The 26545-nt window shown below is 42.8% G+C and overlaps 1 protein-coding gene across 1 annotated transcript in view; it reads right to left on the reverse strand.

Annotated features, from left to right (window-relative positions):
- LOC119464051 (obscurin-like) overlaps nt 1-26545 on the reverse strand; it is a 201139-nt gene that overhangs the window by 89547 nt on the left and 85047 nt on the right. Inside the window, 20 exon segments of the mRNA XM_037724875.2 lie at nt 1104-1212; nt 1295-1473; nt 4246-4351; nt 4574-4749; nt 4857-4962; nt 5967-6142; nt 6239-6368; nt 8633-8811; nt 9149-9245; nt 15843-16018; nt 16172-16337; nt 16706-16942; nt 18175-18240; nt 20039-20254; nt 20384-20549; nt 21688-21825; nt 23189-23353; nt 24825-24917; nt 25021-25113; nt 25213-25282. Of these exon segments, the coding sequence (XP_037580803.1) occupies nt 1104-1212; nt 1295-1473; nt 4246-4351; nt 4574-4749; nt 4857-4962; nt 5967-6142; nt 6239-6368; nt 8633-8811; nt 9149-9245; nt 15843-16018; nt 16172-16337; nt 16706-16942; nt 18175-18240; nt 20039-20254; nt 20384-20549; nt 21688-21825; nt 23189-23353; nt 24825-24917; nt 25021-25113; nt 25213-25282 (2844 nt within the window).

The raw sequence follows: 26545 nt of genomic DNA on the forward strand, positions 1-26545 counted from the left end.
TGGCCCACTTTGTTGTTCTACGCGCCGTTTTGTCCGCGGACGCGATCCGCCAGAACCTAGCCATATACACCTTGGCTGTAATATTCGAAATTGCCACGGTGACACGGTCAGTGATTTAGAGCACAATGTGGGGTCAAACACTGCACTTAGCTTGGTCTCGGTGAAAAATCAAAACAACGCGCGCCGGAATCAAACCAATAGAGTTACCGTTACCCTGTCGGAACATTTAGTCTGCGTATGGGCTTTGCGTCTGAACGGCTAGGCCGCGGCCGAAAAATACACAATGGCGACAACCTTGCGTTTGAATAACTTAGCGCTTCAAGTTATGACTACGTTACGAAGATACTTTTGGAACAACGTTGTGGCCTTTTTCTAGACACGCTATCGCAATGAGCTGAAAAGAAGAGTCTTCGAACTTTGTGAAACCCCTGGAATAATTCAGTCAACACTGTAGTTTCATCGCAAGTCGCTTTTGTCCGCGCAAGAATGCGTCGACATCTGGGGGCTTTATAGACTTCCATACTTCAAACTTCATACTCCCTGCTTTTGGGACAGGTTTTCGACCGCGGGAAACAGTACCGATCATGCGGGATTTGGGGTTCGGCATCTAAATTCTATTTGCTTCGGACATTTTTTGAACGATGACCTTTCTGATTAGTTCGCTAAAAATGAAACTTTCACTTAAAAACTGCACGTGCTTCCATCTCGCCGAAGGCAAGGGTGCTGGTTGTTGATGTCCCCAATTCCTGGATTTGATTGAGATTTCGGTGTACGTTTGAAAACGCTAGCTGTTTAAAATCGACCAGAAGGGATTCACTGCAAAGTCTCTCATAGCTCATGCTTTAGGACGCGAAAACCCATAGATCAATCAATCAATCAATCAATCAATCAGTAAAAAGCACTAGTGCAGTATGAACCGGACTGAGCTCTCACGCTTTTGCTCACGGTTGCGCATCATTGAAAGAGAATCTAACCCGTTTGTTAGAGATCAATTTTCTAGACAACCGGGGATATGACAAGCGCAGCTTTCCGCTCGCATAGATACGGCATAATAATAAACCAGTGAATAAGCTGTTACACACGGAAGTTGCCAAATCTCTTACCATTTCACCTTTGGCGTGGGCGCACCTTCTACTTCCACAGTAATTTTTATGTTTGTCTCTCCTTCGCAGCATTCGACGTCAGAAAGTGGTTTCTTGAATTTCGGCTTGCCTGAAAGTAGACGGGCGTGGTAGGTATTTAAACATAGGAAATGGTCTTAAGAGCTAGAGAAGTGCATTGTTGGGTTCCTCACATGTGATTGTCAGAGCTGCACTGTCACTTACAACTCCGTACTCATTCGCGATTTCGACAGTGTACTGCGCTGCATCCTCTTTGTGCACGTCATCGATGATCAGGCAGTGGACGTTTTCCGTTTCCTCCAGCACCTGGTACCTGTGTCCATCTGGTTTTAAGGGCTTACCGTCTTTTTTCCTGGGGAGAGAAAAGCATATATTTAAAGCATTAAGAGCGCCCAGAGACAATGAGTGGAAAGGTTGTGGTGTAGAAAATGCACAAAGAAATGATCACTGAACATGAATGCAGTTGCTTGAGCAAAGCGCCATTAGCTCTATTTGTGCAAACATGGTTACTTATTGACAAAGCAGGTGAATTTTGTCCCAATTAGGCTGAATTCTCAAAGCTTTTTGCTAGAGGTATGCGAATATTCTAAACTTTCGAATAACGAATCCAACGATGTCCTTTTCGAATCGGATTTCGAATCGAATAGTCACTATTGGTAAATACGAATATTTTTTTGAATATTATAAAACGTCAACTGTGCGCTATCAAACATAAAATTGGAACAAAAGTACCTAAATTTCTATCTCTGGTGGCATAGAATAGGCATAAAACTTGAGAAGTTACGCAGTGGAACCGGCTACCCCGCTCAGGAAGCCCGACTTGACCGGCTTTACAGATATATCATTCACACACTCCGCATAGTCCTATGTATTCGATCAAACAGGTTAATTGTTACTAATGCTCCATTTGTAATTTTAAATGCGAAGCATTTCTTTGCCTAGTCGGAGCCAAGGTCAAGTGCGAGACCGTCAAAGGTCACAGAGTTTGTCGCCGTTGCGCGCGCACCCCCCTGCGCCCGCTCGCTGGCCGCTATTTGACTCGGGTCCTCTTGCCTCACGCGCCCGTTCCCATGCCACTACTGGCTTGGAGCCTCATTAATTCACTGACAGGTATGGGTGTGCGCGCCACAAATGGACGTGGCTTGGTTGCACTAGCTGCGCTATGTTGTGCGTGGGCCTCTACTTGAAGATACAACAATGGGCCCTCGAAATTATCAAGCGGAAGAGGAGAGAAAAAATTACTCCATCTCCCGCAAAAGGGAACCATGTGTGGATGCGAAGCAGCAGGGAGATGGTTAGCTTGAGCGGGAGATGGTTTCGCGGCAGCGACCCGAGCGCTCATCGCGACGCTGCACAGGAGAATGAGGCGCGCTGCTCCGTTATTTTCATACCGCGGAACTACCGTGGCACCCCCAGCGGAGTATGCAGCTGTCGCACCACCTGTCGTGCGCGCCGCTCCGGATTCCTAGAGGAGAGAAAGGGGGGTAGCGTAGGAGAGGAGAGAGAGGAGGAGGGGACGCGCATGCGCTGTGGGGGTGTGGCACGCGGGCGCCGCTCCGTACAGTAGAGCATTCCTAGAGGAGAAAGGGGGGGAGCGTAGGAGAGGAGAGAGAGGGGGAGGGGACGCGCATGAGCTGTGGGGGTGTGGGACGCCGCAGGAGGGACGGACAAAGCCCCCGCCATAAGCTGCTTCGCATCTAATATTGCAAAGGCTCTGCAGCGACTACAAAGGTATGTGATGCGTAACGAAGCGGCGAGGCAGGAGGCGAAGCGACGGGCCTACGAGATAGGCGCGTCCGTGGAGCGCGAAGCAAAGCGACGTGCGGCCGAAGAACAGTGGTACGCCAAGGGGACGGCCGCTGAACACGCAGGCCGCCAAAACCAAGCGGTGCCGAAAAGAGGACGGCCACTTGCGGGACGCAGAAGCGTACTTTCAAAAGCACTTTGTCGAACACGAATTTGGTGTGGCGTGTAGCGTCTGCGACCGCCTCTGGTTCCAATCGTACGTCGTCAGAGTGTCGCGCCCCGCGCATGTGGTGGTCCTCGAGTGAGCGTTTCGGGCGGGAGGACGTGACCTTGTTTCGGGCTTTGCACCATATCCAAAGGAGAAATGCGTCGCAATGACTTAGATAATCATGATAATCATCGAGGATGGTTTCTGCCATAATTTTTTTGTAAACAATGCTTCATAGCGTTCAATTTCACGACAGAAACAGTACATCAATTACGAAAATGGCTGCTGATTATTCGAATGCTATACGAAAGTATGCAATGTTCGATTCGATTCGCTTCTGGCACTATTCGATTCGGTTTTAAATATTACGGTTCAGACACCCCTACTTCTTTTCCATAAAACAGTTTTCTATTGACTGTAATATCATGAATGTAATATCAGCCTCTGCTAATACATAGCCGTCGGTGTTGGCTGGCGCCTGTTTTTAGTAGCCATTCTAGCATGCGAGCTACCTGAGTACGGAAAGCGCTCTTTACATTGACACACAATACACCTTATGGTTGTGTTTAAAATGATGTTAATTAGTGCTGAGGTAAATGTCCAATCAGCGATTGGGGTATTACGTTAGGTCAACGATGTTCTCATGCATAGAGATCTTATCATTGCGGATACGTGTGTTTCATTCGAACGCCACAAATATGTGCTGTGATTGTCAGAACGTTCAACGTCTTTTTGTTCCCATAAAATGACAGGACAGTGAGATGGCCCTTAGCATACAAAATGAGCTCAGTCAACCTGGAAGAAGGCCTCTGATATAAGAGCCAGTATTATGCTGTCGACAATGTCTTCAGGCTTCTATATTTATAGAAACCTAAAACAAACTTTTTTTCTTTATTTTGTGGTGTGAATTGACATTTTTTTTGCTCCTGTACTACTGAATTACTGTAGGGGGTTAAATGTTACTCACATGTTCATGTCACGGGAATATCGTGCGCATTGCTCCGAATGTGAACTATATCTTTCTTGTGGAGCTGCCTCTCAGTATTTTTTTACATGAGAAATAGTGGCCGGTGCCTTTACAGGCTCCAACGCATGGTTTACATTCCCGTGACTAAACTCATTGCAATAAAAGCAGCATAATAGGATGATGCTATATAAGTGAATATTCACCAGCACACGTTTGGCTTAGGATTTCCGGAGATCTTCACACGGAACGTCACATTCTCAGTTTCAGATGCCTCGTAGTCTTTCAGTTTCTGCAGAAATTTTGGTGGTGCTGAAAAAGACGAGAACAAAAGAGGCTGTGTTACCAAATTCATGCAACAGAAATTGTGGTAAAATATTGTGACCTGAAGAATTACAGATGTATAGAAAAGTCGAAGAAATGGTCACGGCCACACGTCGTATTATTATGAAAGGTAGCGCTTTAGTTGGCACGTTATTTTTGCGTCGAGCTTACGGAAAATGGCTTTCTACTTGTAGAGTGAACAAGACATACCGTTCACAGAAACCGCTGAGAATCCTGTTTGCGTTCCCATTGTGTTGCTAATGACGCAAGAGTAATTGCCAGAATCCTCCACCTTGGTGTGCTCAATGATAAGCACATGCTTGTCCTCCGCTGGCTGCGTAATCTTGACACGGTCATCCTCTACTACTGCTTGCCCATCTTTGTACCTGCGGTGAAGCGGGAACGTATTAAGGAAGCAATTCAACATCGAGACATGGTTCCTCTCCATTCATAAGCGACACTAGTGAACTCACTGTTATCCGTGTTTTCTTACCATTTCACGTCAGGCGCCGGAGCTCCTTGAACTTCAACGTCAAGTTTCAGTACCTCGTCCGTCATTACAGAAACGTCTTTCAGTTCCTTTTTAAACGTCGGAGTCGCTGAAAAAAATCCCGTAGAACAGAGAACACCGAAAATGAAATAACTTTATCTTCACCAAACTTAAGAACTCAGTGCAATTCGGGCCTCGAAGACATTTTAACAGAGCACCAGTTAAGTTGCTGAGATTCACCATGCAAGAAGGGAAATAATCCTTGGAGCTACGTTGACTATCAACAGCTGTTTATCTTGGCTTTCTCTAACTTACTGTCATATACCCACCGGCTGGTGAGTAGACAGAACCAAGAAGCTTGCACAAGCGTGTCCTTGTGTTAACGTCAGCCTACCTTTTCAATCATGAACGGGAGAGCAAATGATAATAAATAAAATAAAACATAACAAGAAGGAATAAAAGGAAGTAACGCTCGCCATTGTAGAGGTGCAATCAACAAATTGCCTTTCGGTTCAAACGATAAGAAGCTGCCAGCACTACAAAGAGCAAGTTGCCTTTTTGTTCTTGGAATTCTTGGAACTCAGCTATCAGGCATGCATTTAGACGTACGTGTGGTCAGTAGAGCAATATGCTGTGCTCTACCAACTTCTGCATATATATAGCCTTTATCATATGAGCAGAGATAATAAGTCCGCGAAGGACGATTCACTCATTAATGTATGAACGGAAACTTCAATTACACGGAGCAAAATACGCGATTTCGTGAAGTGCAGACTGCACGCCGGAAGGGCTTCGACCAGACGTGACAGCGTACGCTCTCAGTAGCTGTACCAGAGCGCCAGATAGTGCATAATAACGTGTCACATAACCACTAAGAAGTAGAAAATCAGACTTTGAAGTTTTATAGTTACAAAAAAAAAATCAACACATATGCTCCTTCAAGGTCAGTGTTGCTGTATGTGTTTAATGGGCGGGTAATGTTTTATTTGTTGTGTCTACCCGTTAATGTCTTTCATTCATTTCCGATCGCTACGTTTTAACCGATTACGTATGCTGACGAAGTAAAAAAATATTTATTGAATCCGAATCCGCAGACAGCTGCTGCCTACTCACAATTGACAGTCAGTCTGCATTCAGTGTTGGCAGTCCCGGATTCGTTCTCAGCCACAACGCTGTATATACCAGCGTCAGATTTCTTAGTGTTCTTTATGACCAAAGTCATCGACTCTTCATCTTCGAACAAAAATCGGTACCGCCCGCCTGCTTCAATCACTTTTCCTTCGTGCTTCCTGCGAGTAATATGCGCTTGGTATGAATAACTGTGATTAATAAACACAAGAATGTTTCTTTTTGGATTCCGTGCCCCCGAATGCAAGACATCTTACCACGTTACTTTCGGCCTCGGATATCCTTTCACTTTGAGTTCGAGCATTGCAGAGGCACCCTCATTAACTTCGACATCTGATAGACTAGCAGCTATTGTTGGAGCTTCTGGAGCCTTTTTAATTACAGCACCTGTATGTAGAAAGTAAGAGCAGAATTAGGCGCGCAGGGCAAATAGCAGAATCAAGGGCAGGCCTGAGTGTGCTTCAGAATTCAAATGAAAGCGCTTGTTCCTAGGGGGTGACAGAGGCCTCCTTTACGAGTAAATGATGCAGCCAGTGAAGATTATGTCTTTATGTCTCAAATTGAGCGTTTAGGGTGTGGACAAGGAATAATCGAATTAGAATTGAAATCAGCACGAACTGTTAACATCAAGCTTTCTTTGAAATTAAGTTAAGATATTACGGTTTAGCGCTAGCTGACAAATACTGGGCATGAAAGTGCTGTCGGCGTTGTTATTCTTTTTAATTGTGACATCTTTCCCAGAAGCTATGATTTACACATAATGTCACGTAAAAAATGAGCTTGCGTATTGAACTGAGTGATCACAGCTTTTTAACTAAAGCAGAAATTACTTTTAGGGCTTAACTCTTATAGGAAAAGCCTGTAGATTGCATTGTTTTGCTTTTAATTTCTGAAGGAACAGCTATTTGTCAGACTGTGTTAGGGTGAGAGTTTCGTGTTTCAGTTAATTCAGTTTGCCAAGGACTACGTCAATGGCGGGGAAGTGTATTGTGTATCTATACTACCGTGGTTACTACAGGTACCAACCAACATTGCTCGACATATAGGCATCACAACCCTAGTGGAAAGCCAGTCGCAAGCCACGCCTTCGAACTCGATCGCATTCCCACAAAATAAACGATGTGGGAGCAGAGATTACGTTCGAAAGTTGGCTATCATCTGGCCTTCCAGGTACAGCAGGCGCTCTATCGGGGCACGTAACTAACACCACAGTAGAGTTAGGTATATCGTGTGTACACTGTAGTATTTATTATTCTCTTATTAAAATTAGCAAGAGCAGCCCTTCCCCCCCCCCCCCCCTATCTCTCTCTCATGCTGCGTTTGCTAACTTTTACTCCCATAGCATTTATATTTTGTTGAGAAGCAAGTACAGCATTTTGTAGAAGCGCTGTTCGAACCTAACGCAGAAAAAAAAAAGACATGGAAAGAACTGCCTTTGGAAGGTATGGGAGAGACCATCAATTGAGCTTTCGAAAATACGAACTGCGGGGTGAGTAGCTTTAGTTGGTTTCTCAGTGAAAATCCCAGAAGGAATTTCAATTTTGGCGCAGAAAAGAGTGCTAGTGGGATTTGTTGGCTAAAGTTTATTCAACGAGGAAATATCCTACAATATTTCTTGGAATGAAAATACAAAACGATAAAAGAGAATTCTGGGTTTCTTTGAATATGTAGAAAAAGACGTAAACTGAATACATGTGGTATATGGCTAAATCCTGCTTGTTGAGAAAACTAAATGGCCCCGATAGAACACCTGCTTCTTCCTAGATACGACACAACGAACGAGATTTCATTTCAAGCATAATTTACACGATTATCATGCAGCTGCAAAACTAACGAAGTACACATGGATAGAAGATGCACAGCATGTGAACATACAAAGCAGTGGTGCAATCTTTTGTGTTGTGAGAGATATATTTGCTGCAGTTATATTTTCATGCCAACTGCCGGACTTGATTGTCGTAAATAGGGTGTTTATTTTAAAGATTCTTTACAGAAACGAGCGATTCCGAAGAAAAACGTTATTCATAAATGAGTAACTTGTTGCAATAAGAAACGAGGAATTCATCTTTCATGTTTTACAATAGTGCATTGCATAAGAAACCCATGGCTCTATTACTGTTATGTCCACATTAACTACCTAGAAGCACTGCAAAATATTGTTTAGAGGCGAATCACTACGCTTAAAATAAGCACCCTTTGTAGGTTGTCTTGTTAATTCATACGCATTCAACAATCATGCACAGGCACGATAAACGTGCAAAAATGCAAGAACAAACAAATTACGGTGAGATGACAATACAAACGTAGTACACATTTAATGATCAGATTATTTACGCCTACAGTATTTACAAGGACGGGCCAGTTGGCTGTTCACCGCAAGTGTTCAGACGTACAGATACGGCAAGGCTACAGAACGAACATGATCAGGCTGGGAATGTGGTGTATTTTGTTGCACTTCGCTTACTGAAGTGATCTACTCTGTGTTGCAATCGCTTGCTCAAATGTAATAACTACGCCGAATAAGGTACGCATTGTAAACGTTACGAGTGCCTCAGGAAGGAAAGAGAACATAATTTTTAATCACAAAGAAAAGCAACACGACTACTGGGAAGCCCTAAAGGTTACAAGTTCGGGAATGAAAACTGCCAAACCTTGAACAGTTAGTTCGGCACTACAGGAAATTTTCCCACTGCATGTGCTGGCAACGCACGTGTAGAGACCAGCATCATCTGGCGTGACATGTTGAAAGACCAAGGATAGCGTGTCCTCGATATCATCAAATGTGACTTGAAATCGTTCACTGGCTTCAAATTCTTGACCATCCTTGAACCTAGAATGATAATTAAAACCGAATCTGATAATGCAGCCGAGTCATTAGCAATGTACTGTGAACAATCTCCTGGACGATATTATATCGCATATTCGCATTACGAAATACAAGCTGTAATGGAATGACTGTACTGTTTTGTTAAGGGTGCATGTACATTTCTTTGGAACATTTTTGCCGACTCTAATAACTGCATCACGGTAATATGAATCAAATTTTACTAGAACTTCCTTGTTTACCTTAGCATTGTTTAATGAGCTTTGTGGACGTTATCACACATATTATACAACTAAACACACTGTTGATTTTGAAAATTTTATGTTCAAAGAATCCACCTTACCATCTAAACAGGGGTGACTTCGGTGGAGGTGTTAAGGGACCTGATCCTTCTGCAGTGCTATCATCTGCAGTTAGCCCTTGGAATAATATCTTGTCCTCTGTGGAGGTCAAAATTATGCACAACGTTTTGAACAATGCAGTTTGCTGGGAAATTCGCATTCATAGGAAATCAAGAACAGTCACACTAGTCCTATGGTGTTGCACGGTGTGGCAACAGACACTCTAACTTAATTAATAACGTCGCAGAAGCTGTATTTTTCTAGCATTTTAAGCAGTTCACACCGCATTAGTAAGTAAATTGCAGACATTACTACTGCTAAGCTTTATCTAAAATCTACTTTTTTTCGCATTTGTGAGAAGGTTTCAGATTAGCGCACGTTTTCAAAAAGCCCGGCGTTCACACTAATGCCGCAATGTCTAGGTCAATGAACTTTGCAAGAAATGCTGCCGCAAGGCCCTTTTGCCTACTTCATCTACTCTTAGGCGTTTTCGGAGCACTTAATGGGGCGAAAATGAAGCGTGAATTCATGTAGTTAAGCATGTCTATAACTTGATAGAACACGATGTTGGGCTAGTTGGTGCATGTTTATAGTAGAAAGATGTTGCACTAGGAAAAAAAGACGATGCCGGTTAAGACGACAAGGACAGGTGCACAGACATGGACAGCACCTGCCCATGTTGTCTTCTTCTTCGTCGTTATTGATTTCGCTTGCGCTCCATTTTTCTAGTACAAACATGCGGGTAAAATACGCAAATAAATGATTTAGTAAGCGAGAATGTTGCTTTCAAGCGGTTCATAGAATAAAAAAAAATGTGGTTAATAAACCCATTGCTTTCCTGTAAGCCAGTTGCATACAATACTTTATGAACGATTAGTGTCCCATATATGGCGTTCGATAGCAATGAAGCAACAGAAAAGGCCACTGAACAGGCTGCTTCCGTTTTTGTAACTTTTATTCTTTATTAATTCGGGTGAAATAAATGCACCGTAAGTGGATTCGATGTAACATTCAGTCAAATGATATATTCAGATAATATTTGATAAAAGGACACATAATAACATTGAACCTGGTTTTCGTGGCTTCCTCTGTTTTCATCAATTAATGCATGCAAGCTTTGGCCTCACTTGCGACCGTTCCGGCCGATTAGCGTTGCTGTTTAGAGAAAGAGAAAGAAATATGAGTGTGTATAATAATAAGCAACGCCATGCCAGCATTTGATTAGGTTCGCTTGCCAAAACAGGAGCAATAGGTACACGTGCGCGAAAGCGTTGACAATGGTTATTACAGAAAAAAACATAAAAGCTTTGCATTTATGCTATATTAAAAACATTTATGGCTTAATTAGAGCAGAGAAGATAGATTGAATAGAAGTGAAGCAAAATAAAATCCGTCAACATAAGGGTGTTGACTGGACATCACGTCACCATGTGACAACAGTGGCGCTTCATCAAATGAACTATGGCTGTTACTGTCGCTTCCATTACTTCCATTATTAATTCATACTAAAATGAATAAGGTACAAGCACCGCTGCCCACATCCGCATCATAAAAATTGTGATATAGTACGTACCGTGAAAATAAGGAAATACGCAAATTGATATTCATGCCCCATAAACAGGAAAAACCGCCTTAGTTCGGTTGATGAAGCCACGAGCGTCGTCTGAAGAGGTTGGTTTGTTCTCCTCCAGTTACTATATTGTCTTTTCTTCTACTTTCTCTTTCAGTCAATTCATTTTTTCCGAATATCCATGATTAACATGTTCACTTTAAAGGGGCCCTGAACCACCCCTCGGGCTTGGGGAAATACGCTGTTGTGAACATCTCAGCCAAGTTATGCTGTCGTACGCGGTCCGTGGAGCTCGCAAGCGGAGCGCGAAGTCACCTTTTTCTCAAACGCTCTCGTTTCAACAACACCATGATCCTCGCTATTTTCTGTGCGCTTTATTTCGTCATAAAGCGCACTCCAATACGCGTCTGCTATTGGTTGCTGCGGTCGGCTACACCGCGGCCGCCGCGAGGTGCCGCCACGAGTCCAATGGCTAAGCGCACTGCGGCTCTCTGAGGACAGCCGCGTTTGGCTTACGTTTAGCCCGGCGTAGGCACTGAATCGGAAATTTGAACTACGCGCCACGGTGACGTCTCGGACGTCACGGTGACGTCTTCGCAGTAGCCTTCGCAGTGCAAGGCTTTGGAGAAGGACGGGGAGCACAATGGAGGGCGTGTTTGATTGCCAATAACTCCGCTTCTGCTGAACGCATTGAAGTACTTTTTGCGGCAAAGTGATTCTGAAATAGCCTATTTTCACTTCAAATCTCTTTCTCCACTTCGATTAAAAGTGGTTCAGGGCCCCTTTGAGCCTTAGAATGCGCTTACAGGTCACTTGGTATTAAAAATATGATGGTATAGGGAAAAATATGATGTTCCATATAGGGAACACCATAGGGAACTGGGAGCCAGGCTGCAAGAAATGAGTATTAGTTTCATTTCATTTCATTTCATTTATTCTTTTCATTTCATTTATTTCATTTCACAAGTTTGACATTATTCTGCGTATGTCAAACTTGTGCAGCGCTCCCTATGTTTGTCTTATCAAGCGGGTGCATACCTATCTGCTAATTAATTGAGCACTCTATAATGTTAATTACCTTGTAACTGCCGAGATTAGCTGGGAATTTTCACTTCGGAAGTGTAACAGCTCAAAAGTTAAAGTACAACAGCTTGGGGGTGTAACTTATGGAAACGTTTTCTCTAGGAAGAGTAGGACTTCGCTCCTCTGTCCCTCACCCCCCCCCCCCCCTCACTAAAAAACAAACGAAAAACGTTTCGATACTTCATACATCCACAGAAAGAACATCTGTTTTAAGCTAGACGTGCTTAGTGGCAAAGTATCCGTGTCTCACTTTGGTGAGACACGGATACTTTAGTGAGGCATCGAATGTCACGATATCGCTGTCATCTGTGCGGTTGAACGAACGCGATACCATGCATCCCTAGCGATATGCTCATTTTTCTTAAAATGTAAATGAAGTAAGAACTGACTATAGCAATCATTTCCATGAGTGTTCGCTTGATGTCCAAGTATAAACGTCACTATTAAGAAAGCTTGACTAGGTATGCCAATTTCTTTTTCTTTGTGAGCGTGGCAAAAGAACTATTATGCATTCCCATATAAATAGTCGGAGAGAGTCGCTTTGCTTTCGTGGGAAGGCAGCGCCTACCTCGCAATTTTTACAGGTAAATGAAGTTATCAGTTCTAACTTTACAAAGCAACCCGTAAGCTATGGAAGACGCCGGAATGGAGGGAGGGGAAGAAGTGGGAGGGAGGGAATAATGGCGACATCTCTGAGGTCTTTTCGCGTGCATCATAAGCACGGTACACTAACGTTATTGCGTTTGCCGCCGTCAGAATGCGACCGCCAAGATCAGGAATCTAGCCAGCAACCTCGCGCTGAGCAACAGAACGCCACTAAACCATCCCGGCGGGGACGTAGCAAATAAACACGTGACATTGAAATAGATGTTAGAAATCTCTGTACGAAGTAGCCAATTGGAACACAGCTGACGGTACAGCTGAGATGCGACCACCAAGACCACCATTACTATATGGTTATTACGAGGTGACCATCGCGGTTACATTTATCGGAGCATGGGTCATACACACGAATGGCATACACATACACATGAGTCGGCCAAGAATGTGAATCATGTAATTGGCGGTGTCGGTGGCGGCCAAGCTTTGCGTATTACAGCGCAAAACGCAGCTTGGTAGAGCTAACCTTGTTCGTAAGTTTACTCCTGTGCACCGTTCGCGCACAGTTAAACCATTTTTTTACGACACAGACATCATAAGGTGCCGCAAAAAGTTGGTCTCCGTAAATTTTCATCAAATTGGCTTAAATGTCCAACGTATTGGAGAGAAATTTAATGAATTTTAACGTCACAGTATCGAATGCGACCAAGAAGTTTCACGAAGACAGAAACAGCTAAATTGAGAGCATTTTTGTATCCCGATTTTACATTGGTATCGAGCTTATTTATGTTCCTATCAGATACTGAGCTGATCGCAACGGTGTTGTGACTGTGATGTCATCTAACGGCTTCTCATCAAGTTAAACATTCTTTTAGTGTGTTTTCGCCCTAGTTTCTTTCGTTTTGGCGAGAACATTACGTATGCTTAAGTAGACGCGCATCAACACGTTAATACCAACGACGCACAACTGTCATGTCTGTTTGTTGATGCGAATGTGTTTTGTTTGTTTCATGCACTGCAAAAGACAAGCGCTCTAAACGCCACTTTAGGCCTTTATTTATCACAACCAAAAACTGCGTTCGGCGCTGATCGACAGTAGGCTTTCGTAAATATGATTGCCGATCACAGCGTTTAAACGGACACTGTTAGGGTCTGCTCCACTCACAGTTTACTCCATTCACAGTGGTGCCGCGTTGATTACTCGTTTTTGCACCACGTGCGCCGAAACGTTATCAGTGGAGGGCATTCAGCTTGCTGGTAAATGCCGGAAGTGTCAGGAGGCGCCGCTGTGCTTTTTATTTTGGCCCATTCGGGATCGGAGTGGGTGCTTGGTTGCACTGATATGGTCCCGTGTGAGCACTCTGTACATGCTTAGCTGCGTTCTAGCCTAATGCCTGAGAAACGCTCAGCTAGTATTTGTATTAAATTATCTCGAAACCTGGCTTGTCGTGAAAGCACAGAAATAATTTGCTGAGTATTGCTTTTATTATCGAACTAATAAGTTCCACGAGGCAGCACGACAAGCCGGCAAAACCGACATTGAAGAACCTGAAACAATTCAAAGACTTGCCGTTACATTTATACATAATCGTTATTCTCGTCAAGATTCTCCTAGGGATATAATAGGATTAAATAACATCTATTTAGAATCCCGCCGAAAGCTAGCCCCAGAACAAAATCTCAGTATAACTTTTTCAACTGTAAACTTAAAATACAATCCTACCACCTATCTGCAGCCGTCACCAACAAGACCTACAAGACACCACTATCATATGTTAACTCCAATATGCGTTTGGAACTCCTTGCATTATGGCGTTATTGCAGATAACATACATCATTCTATTCAGCAGTTTCACAGTACTTAACAATAATTTTCTTTTGGCTAACAGTTTATTGCATGTTGTTGTACGTAACATTTTTACGTTCGTTATTACTGTGCAACGGACTTAACGAGCTTTAAATATCATTCTTTCATTCTGGTTTATAGCTTGCTGCCTTGCGTGTCTTGCAATACAGCATTCAATAATGTGCATATGCATCTAACATTATGGTATTTTACACAGTTATTTGCATATTAAACTTTCTGATGAACTCCTGCTTATACCAAACATGACCTGCTGTATAAAATAGACAACAAAGAATACACGAGGTACATAATCAGAATCCTCCGGTGATACTAGTTTTCTAAGCAGTGAGGCCCTGTAATGTTTACTAAAACACTTTTCGAACCAAACACGAGAAGAAAGTCAGAGAACGCACTTTAACCAGCGACATTCTGCTGCTGAACTGATACACTTAATATTTCGCATTTTCTGACTGGTCAAAATGAATCTGAAATGCGACACAGGAAAGCACCGTATTTACACAACCGTAAGTCCACCCGAATATAGGTCGCCTTCTTCACTTATGCTACTGTGAATATAAATGCATATATTGTTTCTTTGGTACAGCCTGGCTAGCATACAACTCAACCCTCTTCTTTTTGATGTAGTAACTATGCAAAGTTGAGTTAATATATTCTATTGCAGATAATATTCATGAATTTGTTCGCTACATATTCGAACAGCTCGTGCACCGAACAGCTGCACCCTGTAAGACAATTTCAATGTAATGTCAGTACCGTGCTTATGTTAATTGAAGGTTAAAAACCTGACATTTCGATTTGCCTTGAAGTTTCCTTTTCTTCGGCAGTAATATAACGAGAACAGACCCACACACTTAGTCGTGTCATGTTTTTATAGCTAAGTGTCCTACAGTAGCATGTAATTACATTTATCAGACTGTGTTATGATAAAACTATTTTTACATCAAGGCATTACCCATGTGTTGTACCAGTGTATTATAAGGTATAAGAAATAAATAGCCAATTTTATAAAAAAATGTCCAATATTCCTCATTTTGGACTTTTTCCTCCCACTACAAACGCACAAAACACAATTCAAACACCCTTTAAAATAAAGTAATTTCAAAGCCCCTTCCCTCTAGAATACACTGTAACGGTTTTATGTTCACCCGAAGTAAAACCAATTTTTTGGAAAATTTTCTCTGGCACCATGTTCTGCCTTCCAGTGCGAAATTAAAATGGTGCTCACGACGTGAATTAACTTTTTTTTCGGGTGAAATACTGTGGATATGCCACTTTTTATTTCGAAAGCTTGCCCTTAGGCATAATGCCACTTTTAAAATTTTAAATACTCTTAATAGCCATAATTTTTTCATGGAAATCACCGACCGTCGAGTGCCACCTCTGGTAATTTTGGCATGGAATTACCCAAATCCAACCAATGTAACTTTGCTCCGTCGAGAAAGGCAATGGTGCGACGTTTATAAAGTGGGGGCATGCCAAGGCTGAACGACCCAAAAATACTACAATCCTATTGCGAATTCATTAACGTTTTTGCAGCGCGTTGGCTGGGGGCGTGCAAGTACAGGATTCTACTCACTTGTAACCGTGATCCTTCCTGATGACTCATCTTTGCCTTCAGAGTTCACAGCCACGCACGTGTATTTTCCCATATCTTCAAAAGAAATATGGTCGATGACGAGCTCTAAAACTTCCTTGCTTTCAAATAGCACCTTCACGCGGTCGTCTTCTTGCAGTTTCTTTCCATCCTTGTAGCTGACAAGTAACAGCACACAGGTACTTAAATGACACTTTTGCGTAACAGAAAATCTTATCGTACTTAATAATTCTTATCGAGGTCCCTATGTTTTAGCACTAAACACGACTAAACAAAGTTGTTTTTACAGTGAAATTGGGTTGGTAGCTTACAATGTTACTTCCGGTTCTGGGCAGCCTCGTACGACGAGCTCAAAGCGAACTGATGTGCCTTCCAATAGCTCTGTGTCCTTCATCTTCACCTTAAACACTGGCGCATGGGGGAGTACGGTCCCTCCCGGGCTCGTAGGCCTCGAGTCAGGTTTGGAAACGCTAAGCGCTGAAAGTGCAAAGGGAGCAGTAATGTGACTAATCGCACTTTCTAGCTCACCAAAGTTATGAACCAAACGCATCAAATGCCAGCGCAATCAACATGTGGGAGCCAAATGTAGCCTTGGCGTCCTTTTTACATATCTTTCATAACCAGTTTTAGGTGACATACCAACGCACGATGCATTAAGTTAGTTCATAAGCTTACCAGCTTAAAGCTCAGAAAGCTTGTAAGCTCATCAGTTGATCACTGTAAGCGTATTCAAGCGCAATTCTCTCTTTTGGGTATATCACAGATCTGTATAAAGGCTTATCCTAGTATTAAAAAATGAGAAAAAGAAAAGAACCGCCAAATGCTTGAGAAAACAGGCACGTCACCTGGTTTCACATAGAGCGGTGCGCTGCACGAAGTCGTTCCTTCGGAGTTGGACGCAATAATGGTGTACATTCCAGAGTCTTCACTGGAGGCATCGTTGATATGAAGCTTGTACTTCCCATCTTCTTCGCTCGTTTGAACACGGGCTGATTTTTTCAGAGGAACGTTGTCTTTCAGCCAATGTACCTTAGCTTTTTCTGGAGAAGACACCTCACACTCCAAAAAGGTGTTGTCATTTTCTGTGAAAAAGAAGCGCAATGGAAGTCCAGTTAGTCGCCAATATTGATTGTAGAATACATTAATGAACATATGAAGTTCGTAATGGTCAACTGCATAAAGCAAATGAGGAAGAGGAGTGTTAAATGTGAGATCATGTTTGAAGTTGTTCGCTTTGTCAACCATGCTACGTAAATATTTGGTAGTGTCAAAATAAGATGTCTACTAGGCTTGTAATTAAAGCCTCACGGAGTGGAACATTTGCAAAGTACATAATAAGAGCGAACGCAGCATTCTGCAGATGTTTTGCAGTGCGTTTGGGAGACAGATGGAAAGCAAGGAATGGTGCTGCTTTCAAGTCATTTTATGCTTAAGAAAGGGGCTCTTGCACTCAAGTTTGCTATTTCCAACGTTCGAGTCCTTTGTGACCTTTCGTCGCGTTCATTGCGTCAAGATGGCGCTATCGCAACACTAATCATGAGAGGCACTGCTGAAATATTTGGCAGAGCATTTTCACAGGCCGATTGATCAAAAGTTGGGAATGGAAGTAAAAAAAAAAATGTTCAGCATTCTTGCGCTTGGTTCGCCGAGCATGTCTTGCGCCGCCTGTGCTTCAGCGGGCCTCACTGAGCATGTTTCGAATTACGAAAGCAGAGAAATAGCGAGTTGATGGGGATAGGGAAGTGGAGAGCAAGGAAAGAGTTGCGTTGGAGTGAAGTTTGCAGCACCCCTTTAAGTCACTACTAAAGTTTTCCGATGTTGTCTTATCATGTACCGCTGAAAACGCATTACAGGACAAAGCATAATTTTATAAACTGTACTTATATAAGGTGAAAAAAAATTATACGCTTGTTTTTTGCAGTAATTTGTTAGCTCCGTCATCATTCTGGTGCTCTAATGAAAAGTTACAGCATTTAAAAAGCGAGATACGCTTTTGTTTGGAAGCAAACCTGTCGAGGATGAGGTAGTAGTAACAATTGAGGCAGTTAAGAAATAGTGGACAAATTTAGGGGTAGAGCGGCTTCAAAGCATGCATAAATGAATGAAAACTTTGCTGGTACAGATGCTTAGCAGTGCCAGCGGAGATGACTCAGGCTACGGAAGCAGGTTAATATTCGTTAATACACGCAGACTTACAAACGTCCACCTCCCAGTATTATTATTGGCACCCAATAGAAGTGAAACACAGAGAGAAATTCGCGAACGTACGTCCCACAAATGGCCACAGAAAAGAACAAGAAAAAATGAAACTAACGTGAGCAGGTGAGGCCGCGAAGAGCCTTGCGGAACTGCGGCTTCCCTGTGGCATCCTTCTTGGATGCTGTTAAATAAACAGATTCGTCTTCAGCAAAAGAATTCAGAGATTGAATTTCTGAAAAGCACCAGAACACCAGAAGTACATTTCAATGCATTAAGCTAACACTTGGCGAAGGCAGCTACTCAAATAGATACCTTCGGCAATGGCTGTTGACTCTTATTTCAAGAACAGCAGTTCAACAGTTCAATACGTGTTGCAAACAGCTAAATATGACGGTGAATGGTCATATTTAGGAGAATATTTAGGAGAAAGGAGAATGTTTGTTCTGCAATGTGATATATCTTAGTAGTAAGATAGTAAAGGATAAAAGTTTCTGCCACCATGTAGATTGACTGGAGCTTAGCTGCTGAGGAAAAATGAAGTAAAATGTGCAATTCCAAGCATTTTTGGACGTTTAAATGCACGGCATATTCCAAAGGTCGGAAACGAGAGTCAGCAGCATTTATTCAACTTGCCATTGCATGTACTTCTCTCAAACATCTATCAAGGGGTCGGCATATCGACATGACCTGTATGAACGTTACGCTACGAAAACAAAGAATACTGAGTAACAAGTAGCGAGTGCAGATGCCAAATAAAGATAACTAATATGTAGTCGAACTTAGGCCATTATTACACTATTACGCCAGTGAGAAAACAGAATAAATATAATAACTTATAAAGACATCATTGACGTGACGATACACATGACAACTTTTTGCTGCGTTGAATCTCTCATTCCACGCCTAGCCTTAAATAGCGCCGCGGCTGCATATACTTACTTTTGTGACCCTGCCAATGTGAAATAGTGTGTGATTAAAAGGTACCTATCGGAACCAGCCGAACCACAGTGGCAAAGTGCCCGTCAAAAGCAGGTACAGTAAATATCTTACAAGGATGCGATATGTCAATGTACGAAATAAAACTAGCATGTGCTGTCGGGCTAGCAGTGCAAGAAGAATAACCCGAAAATTTATAATGGTTGATGAAACCATTCTTCAAAGAAAAAGAGAAGAGCTAAATTGCAGGCACTTTCGCTGTAATGAACAATAATGCTTACTATATATGTGACAGGAGGTTTCTATATGGACACACACATTTTTGCTAAACAATTTATTCCTACTTATTGCCTTCATCAATGTGGTGAAAACGCCACAATACTTTGCTGGGAGAAGACTATTGCACATAGAACATGACACTGTATACGTCATGCACTAATTGCTTGAAAAGTAGCAATGGCATGCTGAAGGTGCAAAATATCACGTTTGAACACATGCTCACATCCTTTTTCTGGCACATCCGCAACGTACTTTAGTCGTGAGCAATACGACAGGCAACAATGATTTTCATTTCAAGCAACGGTCAATCGCGATGTGTGGATTCGAAAACAACGTGTTAATAATATGTGACAAGTAGCTTTCTTGTCGAACATTTAGTCTCATCCAACACTTTTCTGCAGCATATGTTTGCTTAGCAATTACGGCCTCTTGAAAGCAGTTTGGGTGTTTCATTTCCTATTGTTCGTGGGGGTACGTTAAGTACATAATACGAACGATGTACAATGTACGGCATGTGAGCTAGAATAACGCAACTCTGCATACGCTTTAAAATAAGGCCGATGCTTACCCCCCAAAACTTACGAATCGGTTACTTTATTACTTCGATGTTGCTTAGCGAAAGGGTAGAACGAGGGCATAGCAAATAAATATAGAATGTGCACGTGAATTTCGCGCTGAAAGCGTAGTAATATTGGTCGGGCACGCTTTATTTAAATGCATTACGCTAGCAAGCTCCTGAGTAGGAGAAGCATTCATGTACGCACCGTCAATCGAGGTGACCGAGCCGGATCGGATGCTTTGAGTGGCAGCACTCGTGGCTTCTTTGCTGGCTTCGAAGAGCTCAGCCCGTGGCATAGAAGACGACGCAGGTTCGGGGCTCACGGGTACCGCCGTGGACTCGGACAGCGAAGTAGTGCGGCTGTAGCTGCTCTTTTCCTGCAGGCGTTCGGACGTGTCGTCCACTTGCATTTCTTCAATAACTGCGTTCGAAACACCCTAGGTTGTAGCCAAGCTACTCTCCGCCCTTCGGTCACAAACACAATTTTTCGCTACGGGAATTTTACAACCACGTGAGACGAGACCACTGACGTAGGAGACAAAAACCCTACCTTCGCTTGCAACCCTGGAAGCCTGCAACTCCCGAGCCCATTCCTTTTTCTGTTCGATGTCTTTCGCTCGGAGAGTGATTGGTACATCCTGACCAGAGGAGTCCTTTTGCAAGACCTTGAGCGTTGTGTCATCTTCGCCATCATCGACTATTTCTGACTCCGAAGTCTATAAGGAAGGGAAATTCATATCAGCATTTTGCCGGACACGTCAGTGATTAGCACGCTACCCTGAAGGGACATAGAAATGTGCATTGTGCTATAGAAAGAAGCTTTTTATCAAACAAATGACCACTGGTTCAATGGAAAAGCGACATCTAACATACTCACTGAATCCCCAAAACACTGCGGCAACTATGCATGCGTTATTCCTCTCTTTGAGTCGTAATCATCAGCAAAAATCAACCAGTGAGGTTTTTCAAAACAAAACATTATTATCTTGTAGTAGATGATTACGTAGCAATGATATGGCTATATTGACTAAATGTTTTCTTTTATGGAGCTGATTACTCGACGTTTGAGTGCATATGTGCCTATCAATAGGCGCACCATTAAAATTAGCCTTACTATTTGATAGAATCACTGACTCTTGCACAATAAACGAGAAACTTCTACAATCTGGCCAAAATACACAGTTTTTGTGGCATGCAGCATGGGCTGAATACAAAGCGTGCAGTTAATATGAACCAAAACAAAACATCACTGCATTGCTGAGCATGCGAAAAGGCCTGCACTGCCGAAATTGAGCAGTGTGCACTAGCGTGGTCAAGATAAAGCCAGACAATGTAGAACGTATCGACGGACAAACTTTCATGGCTGCTTCCCGTTCAAAATAATCCCGGAGTAGAAGTTTTCACGGAGTGAAAGTGTCAGGTGGAGCGAAATGGCGAGCGCTACAGGCCAAACTTTAGTTAGCATGCCAAATCTCTTTTCACATGCAGAGGTCAAACGACGGTGCTTAGCTCGTTGAACTGGAGGTAATACGACACTGAGGAGGGTAAATCAGCATCTCCTGCAGCTAACAGATGGCCTGCGTGCTGCTACTGTGACGTCATCAAGGAAGACCGGGGTCCCGTTGAAAACGTGCTTTGGAGAAAAGACGCTAAGCTCTACCCACGATCCCCCGCTGAAATTTATGCATACCCAGCCTTCCCACGTGACATCGACGCTCCAAAGCCCGCAAGCCTTCTGTAATTTAGGAGACGTTGGGAGAATGCAGGTGGTAGTTCATTTTCGCACATATGATCTAGGGAGGGTTCTTACAGTGGACGGACGGAACGCCAGTGTCTCTCACAGCGCGTCCTCACCTTGATCACATTCTTGACGAGGTAGATATTTCGGTTGGCTCTAATTTTCTTCACCTCAGTTATGCACAACCTTCCTTTGAAGAGGAAGAGATAACGTAGCTGTTCACGGTTTTTTGCGTCGGTAACATCAAACCAGTCCTGTACCGAAACACAATAAACATGGTTGGCGCTAGAAATTTGCGAAATGCCCTAGTAGTCTGCATACTCTGCGTTTCCATCGGTACTACCTCTACAGGTGTGAACAGATAGACATGTCGCTGTTTTCTACATTTCTTTTGTTCTGACGGGACTTTGCTTTCTATAATACAGACCTTCGCACAATGACTGTTTTGCAGAAATGTTCACTGGCTAGAGAGCATAAAATGGAAATTTATGGCGTGTTATAAATATTTATTCATCTTGTTTATCTTTTGGTGTGTGTTTTTTGTGGAACATACTCTTCAATGGCCAGAATATGTGTAAGTCGGACGTAAACATACAAACGCTGGGAGTACCGGCTTAGTGCACAGACAATGCATTGAAGCTGAGAAGTATTTAGGCTCACATTGAAAGCTCACAAGCAATACTTACCTCTGAAATTGCTTTCTGAAGGTTCTGGCTAGTACCTAATCAGGTTCAAGAATAGGCATGTAGTGATACTGTTTATTTGTAGATTAAAGACAAGAGTGATTAGAATTAACACACCGTGCAAATGCCAAAAAGAAAAAAAGAAAAAAAAGCAGTTTTACGATGCTGAAAACACCTGAGAAGGAATAATTTTCGGTAATATATATACGACTGTTTAGGTTGAGTTAGAAGCCGGTTTTGCCACAAGAACTTCGCAAAAGACACTATGTAAGGAAAGCATTAGCAGGAGCGCGCATTCTTATAGCAAATATTGAAATTATACTGTTAGATGCATGAATAATTTCGTTGAGCTGCAGCAGAGTTTAGCATGCAGAACATGAATAAAGTTGGAGCAAAAGTATGGCATAAGAAAGCGTAGATGTGACAGATGCATCAAGTAGCGTGCGGAGCGTGATGCTACTGCAAAACAACTCACAATTATTTTGCGTTAAATCACTCAATATGCTTCACATTTGAATTAAAAGACTGAGAGGTAATCACTTTTTCCGCAAGAACGGCGACAGCTGCATACGTATGCCGCAGGTGGCTGCTGATAGTGAACGAGTGCTTCTCACACAAGATCCACTAGAGCCTATTGGCGTTTGGAAATACCATCACAAAGATAATTTTGAAGTGCTGCCTGCTATGCTGACTATAATGAAGCTTTAGACGCAGATGATTCGTTTATAAGATGGAAAAGCAAGCGTCAATGGCAGTTCCTGTTACGTGTCCGTCATATTATGCACTAACGGCATTTATGGGGGCTAGAGTGACAGCATAGTGACCTTTCCACAATATGACGTAACTCATTTAAGTAACAATCTCTCACACCTGCTCTTCAGAACTGCTGACATAAGGTAAAGTGGTAATCGCTTCTTTAAGTAAAGCTACTTACGTGCTTGATGACTCTGCCCCAGTTGTGGATGTTTCCATGATAACCTTCTATAGCGTTTATGTATTGAAGGTCCGAAGCCCGCTGAGGAATCGCCTGCATAAAATCTAGTGCCCTCTGAAGATCTGAGTAGTCTTCGTGCAGGCGCGCTGTGTACTTGATGAGTTCCTGGTGGAATGCAGAAGTAATTAAATGGTGTGGTTGCAAACATGTGGGAGGATATTTTACAAACGTGCACGCTGTTGTTGCTTCGCTATGCCACCAGGCTTAGAAGTAAAAAAGAAGAAAAAATACGTTATTGCCAGGTATCATCAGTCCATAGGCTTTGAGGTCTGAAGCCTAAGGACTTCCACAGGAACGGCAAGAATTGCAAGGTAATAAGTATTAGAGTGTTTATCGCTGCCTCTTTTTTCCAGTCTCCTTTACGCAATGCTTTCCATTGGGGCGCGTTAAGTTTCACTCGTCCTACACGTCCTGGTATTTGTTTGCCGGGCATGTACCAGAAAAATGCAAAATAAGTTATTATCGACGTTAAGGCACGTGTTAATGTAGGTGACCGTATCATTTCATTATTACACGTTCTATGTTTTTTTTTTTACTTTCGTCGTCTGCTGAGGAAACTCTAAGCATAACATCTGAATCTGGGCTGTGCAGACCTCATTTTTCAGAAGGAACAATAATATAGGTGCTTTGTTTGTTATTTTACTGTATCTTCAGGTACAACCTCCCGCATTTTTAACTACATCGCGCGAGCTTCGATCGCACTCTCAGTCACCGCTTTGCAACGGTGGTAATCTGCGAGACCAGCAGTGGTACGGGCAGGCACACACAGCACTTTTCAGTGCAAGCATCGCATGCTACGCTGTATCTTTCAGGATGACAGATTCCTTGCCAAACCAAAGTTTCGTGACGTTATTATCTGTGATGACACTCGCACTGGAGAGTGCTTTGTGCGCCTGCGTGAACGAAGCCAGTCTCGCAGAATATCGTCGTCGTAAGGCGCTGATATTGCGTCTGGTCGACGCTCGCGCGATATAGTTAGAAATGCGGAAGGCTGTACATATTTCTTCCTTGAGGGTGCGCTGGAAATTCGCCGGTACCACATCGCCGGTACCACATCGCCGGTACCACATCGCAGACGCTTTCTGCAGAGTTTGTGCCCTGACCTACTCCCCTCAATCAAAGGAGGTCCATCCAAGCCACGAGTCAACTTGTGCACGTAAATACATGGAACTTGTTAACAGACTAGTTGGCTTGCTTACTTCTGATGATTGAACATGCGCATAAAATAAAGCTTAAGTACAAAAAACAAAATGTCGGAGAAGTGCCTGCGGCCTTTGTTGTAGTGTGAACCACGGAGCAGGGGTCAGCACGGGCACCACATTATATTTAAGGAGACGCGCGAAACGCTAAAGCTTCGTCAGCTATCACAATGCGCGCGCCTGATCTCACAGTACAGTGCCCATAGAAGTTTACAAAGTGTCTTCCGTACACAATTTATGGTTATAGCTTTACTGAATGAGTCGCATTCGGACACGTATAAAGCGAACGCAAAAGGCAACCACCCTGGGCGAGAGGAAAACCTATTTGAAATCAAGAAAGTAAGGCTAGCATTGCCAACTTTTTTTGCAGAACTTACTTTGAGCAGCAGTTGGTAGTCGTTGATGCGCTGGATAGGGAGCTTTAAATGATCGGATAGAGTCTTATCATCGTTTATCCTGGCACTGAAATCCTGGAACAGAAATCGAATACAGAAAATAGACAGGCGTTATTCTAAACGTATGCAAATACTTCCAGATCGATACGGCTTGCCGCTTCGGCTACAGCACACTTACGTCAAAGTACTCTTTAAGAGGTCCAGATGCCAGCACTTCTTGCGCACGCGGGAAATCTTCGCAATATTTGACGTGCTTATCGAAGTCGCGCTCCTGAAGGAAAAAAACATAGACAGCGCGTATATACCGAGGGATTGCTCGAAACTTAAGCTGGAATTCGTCGCTCATTAATAAGAATTATATGATTTTTACCAGCCTCAAAAATGTAACGCCGAGTTTGGCAGGTTCGCTGGCGTTGAACTGTACGCCTTTAATCAGTTCCCTGAAAAGATAGAAAAAAAAGGACAACAAATCAGATTTTAAGCTATAACAACCGACTACCTCGTTGCAGATCAATCAAAGCAAGAGGAAAATAACGTATCTTCTGGTATCATTTAAAGCAGGCTAAGCTTATTTTTTTTATGTTTCGTTCTGAAAGGGATGTCAAAATGTACTGCTGCCCATTAGGTACTAGATTATTGCCTTCCCTTAATTTAGTGTCGCATAAAAGCGCATAGTGATACCTTTACTTCAATTTTAGGAGGGTGAGAGAAAGATGAGCTTTATTGTACAAGCGGGTCATTGTACCAGCCGTCGTCACTGGTAGCACGTCAGGTGCTGCCTTTAGGAGATTTGTACGGTTTTCAATTCAGATCCAGTAAGGAGTAGTCAAAGAAGTTAAACGACACACATTGTCTAACGCCGTATATCTACTGAATCATATGCTCTCAAACTCAATAAAGTTGCATCCATAAAATTAAACAAACACTTTTAATAGGAACAATTCAATAGGAACAAAAACGAATAATAGCAATAACTAGATGTTTATTTCGCCAGCGCCTCGAAGGGACCTTTAATGAAAATATAAAGTTCAGTTTAATTCGCAGCGTGCACCTCTGCAATAGCAAAGAATATTCGTGGATTAGGCAACTGGTATACCACAGAATACTCTTACGCTGGAAGCCCGCCGTTTCTTGAAGTGATGTAAAGGCAGTTGCGCCGGAATTTCACCTGCTTTCCCCAGGAAAGGGGCCGTGGAAATTGGATGGCCGCTCTCACTCTTTGAATGAGCGCGAACGGCCCGGTGCTTTACATACGATGTGGACAGCTATACATACGCACGATGAAGACTTTTTGAATTTGCCGCATCAGTTCCCATGACGTCATGAATTGCCGCAATATCTGGCAGCAGATAGTTGATTGCAGACTAATAATAATAAGCACTAGTTAGCATTCTTTGATCTGCAGTATTTTTATAACTTTTTCTCCCACAGTGAAGTGCTCAAATGTATAAAAGCACTATGATATCCGTCACTGTCACAATGGGATCACCGGAGTGGCGATATTGGCGCGAAATTCAAAACCGGAAGTTTGACGTAAACTTATTTTTATTATTAACCCATTTTTTCTCCGCTGAACAGATGCGGCGATACCTATCAATGTCTAAAAGCATAACCTGAATTGTTGATTTATTTAGTGCCCATTTTAGAAATAAAAGTTAGTGTCTCTTATTTGTGATTGCATAGGTGTGCGTTTTTCAGCTCTA

The sequence above is a fragment of the Dermacentor silvarum genome, chromosome 1 (assembly GCF_013339745.2).
Source record: "Dermacentor silvarum isolate Dsil-2018 chromosome 1, BIME_Dsil_1.4, whole genome shotgun sequence".
Taxonomy (NCBI): domain Eukaryota; kingdom Metazoa; phylum Arthropoda; class Arachnida; order Ixodida; family Ixodidae; genus Dermacentor; species Dermacentor silvarum.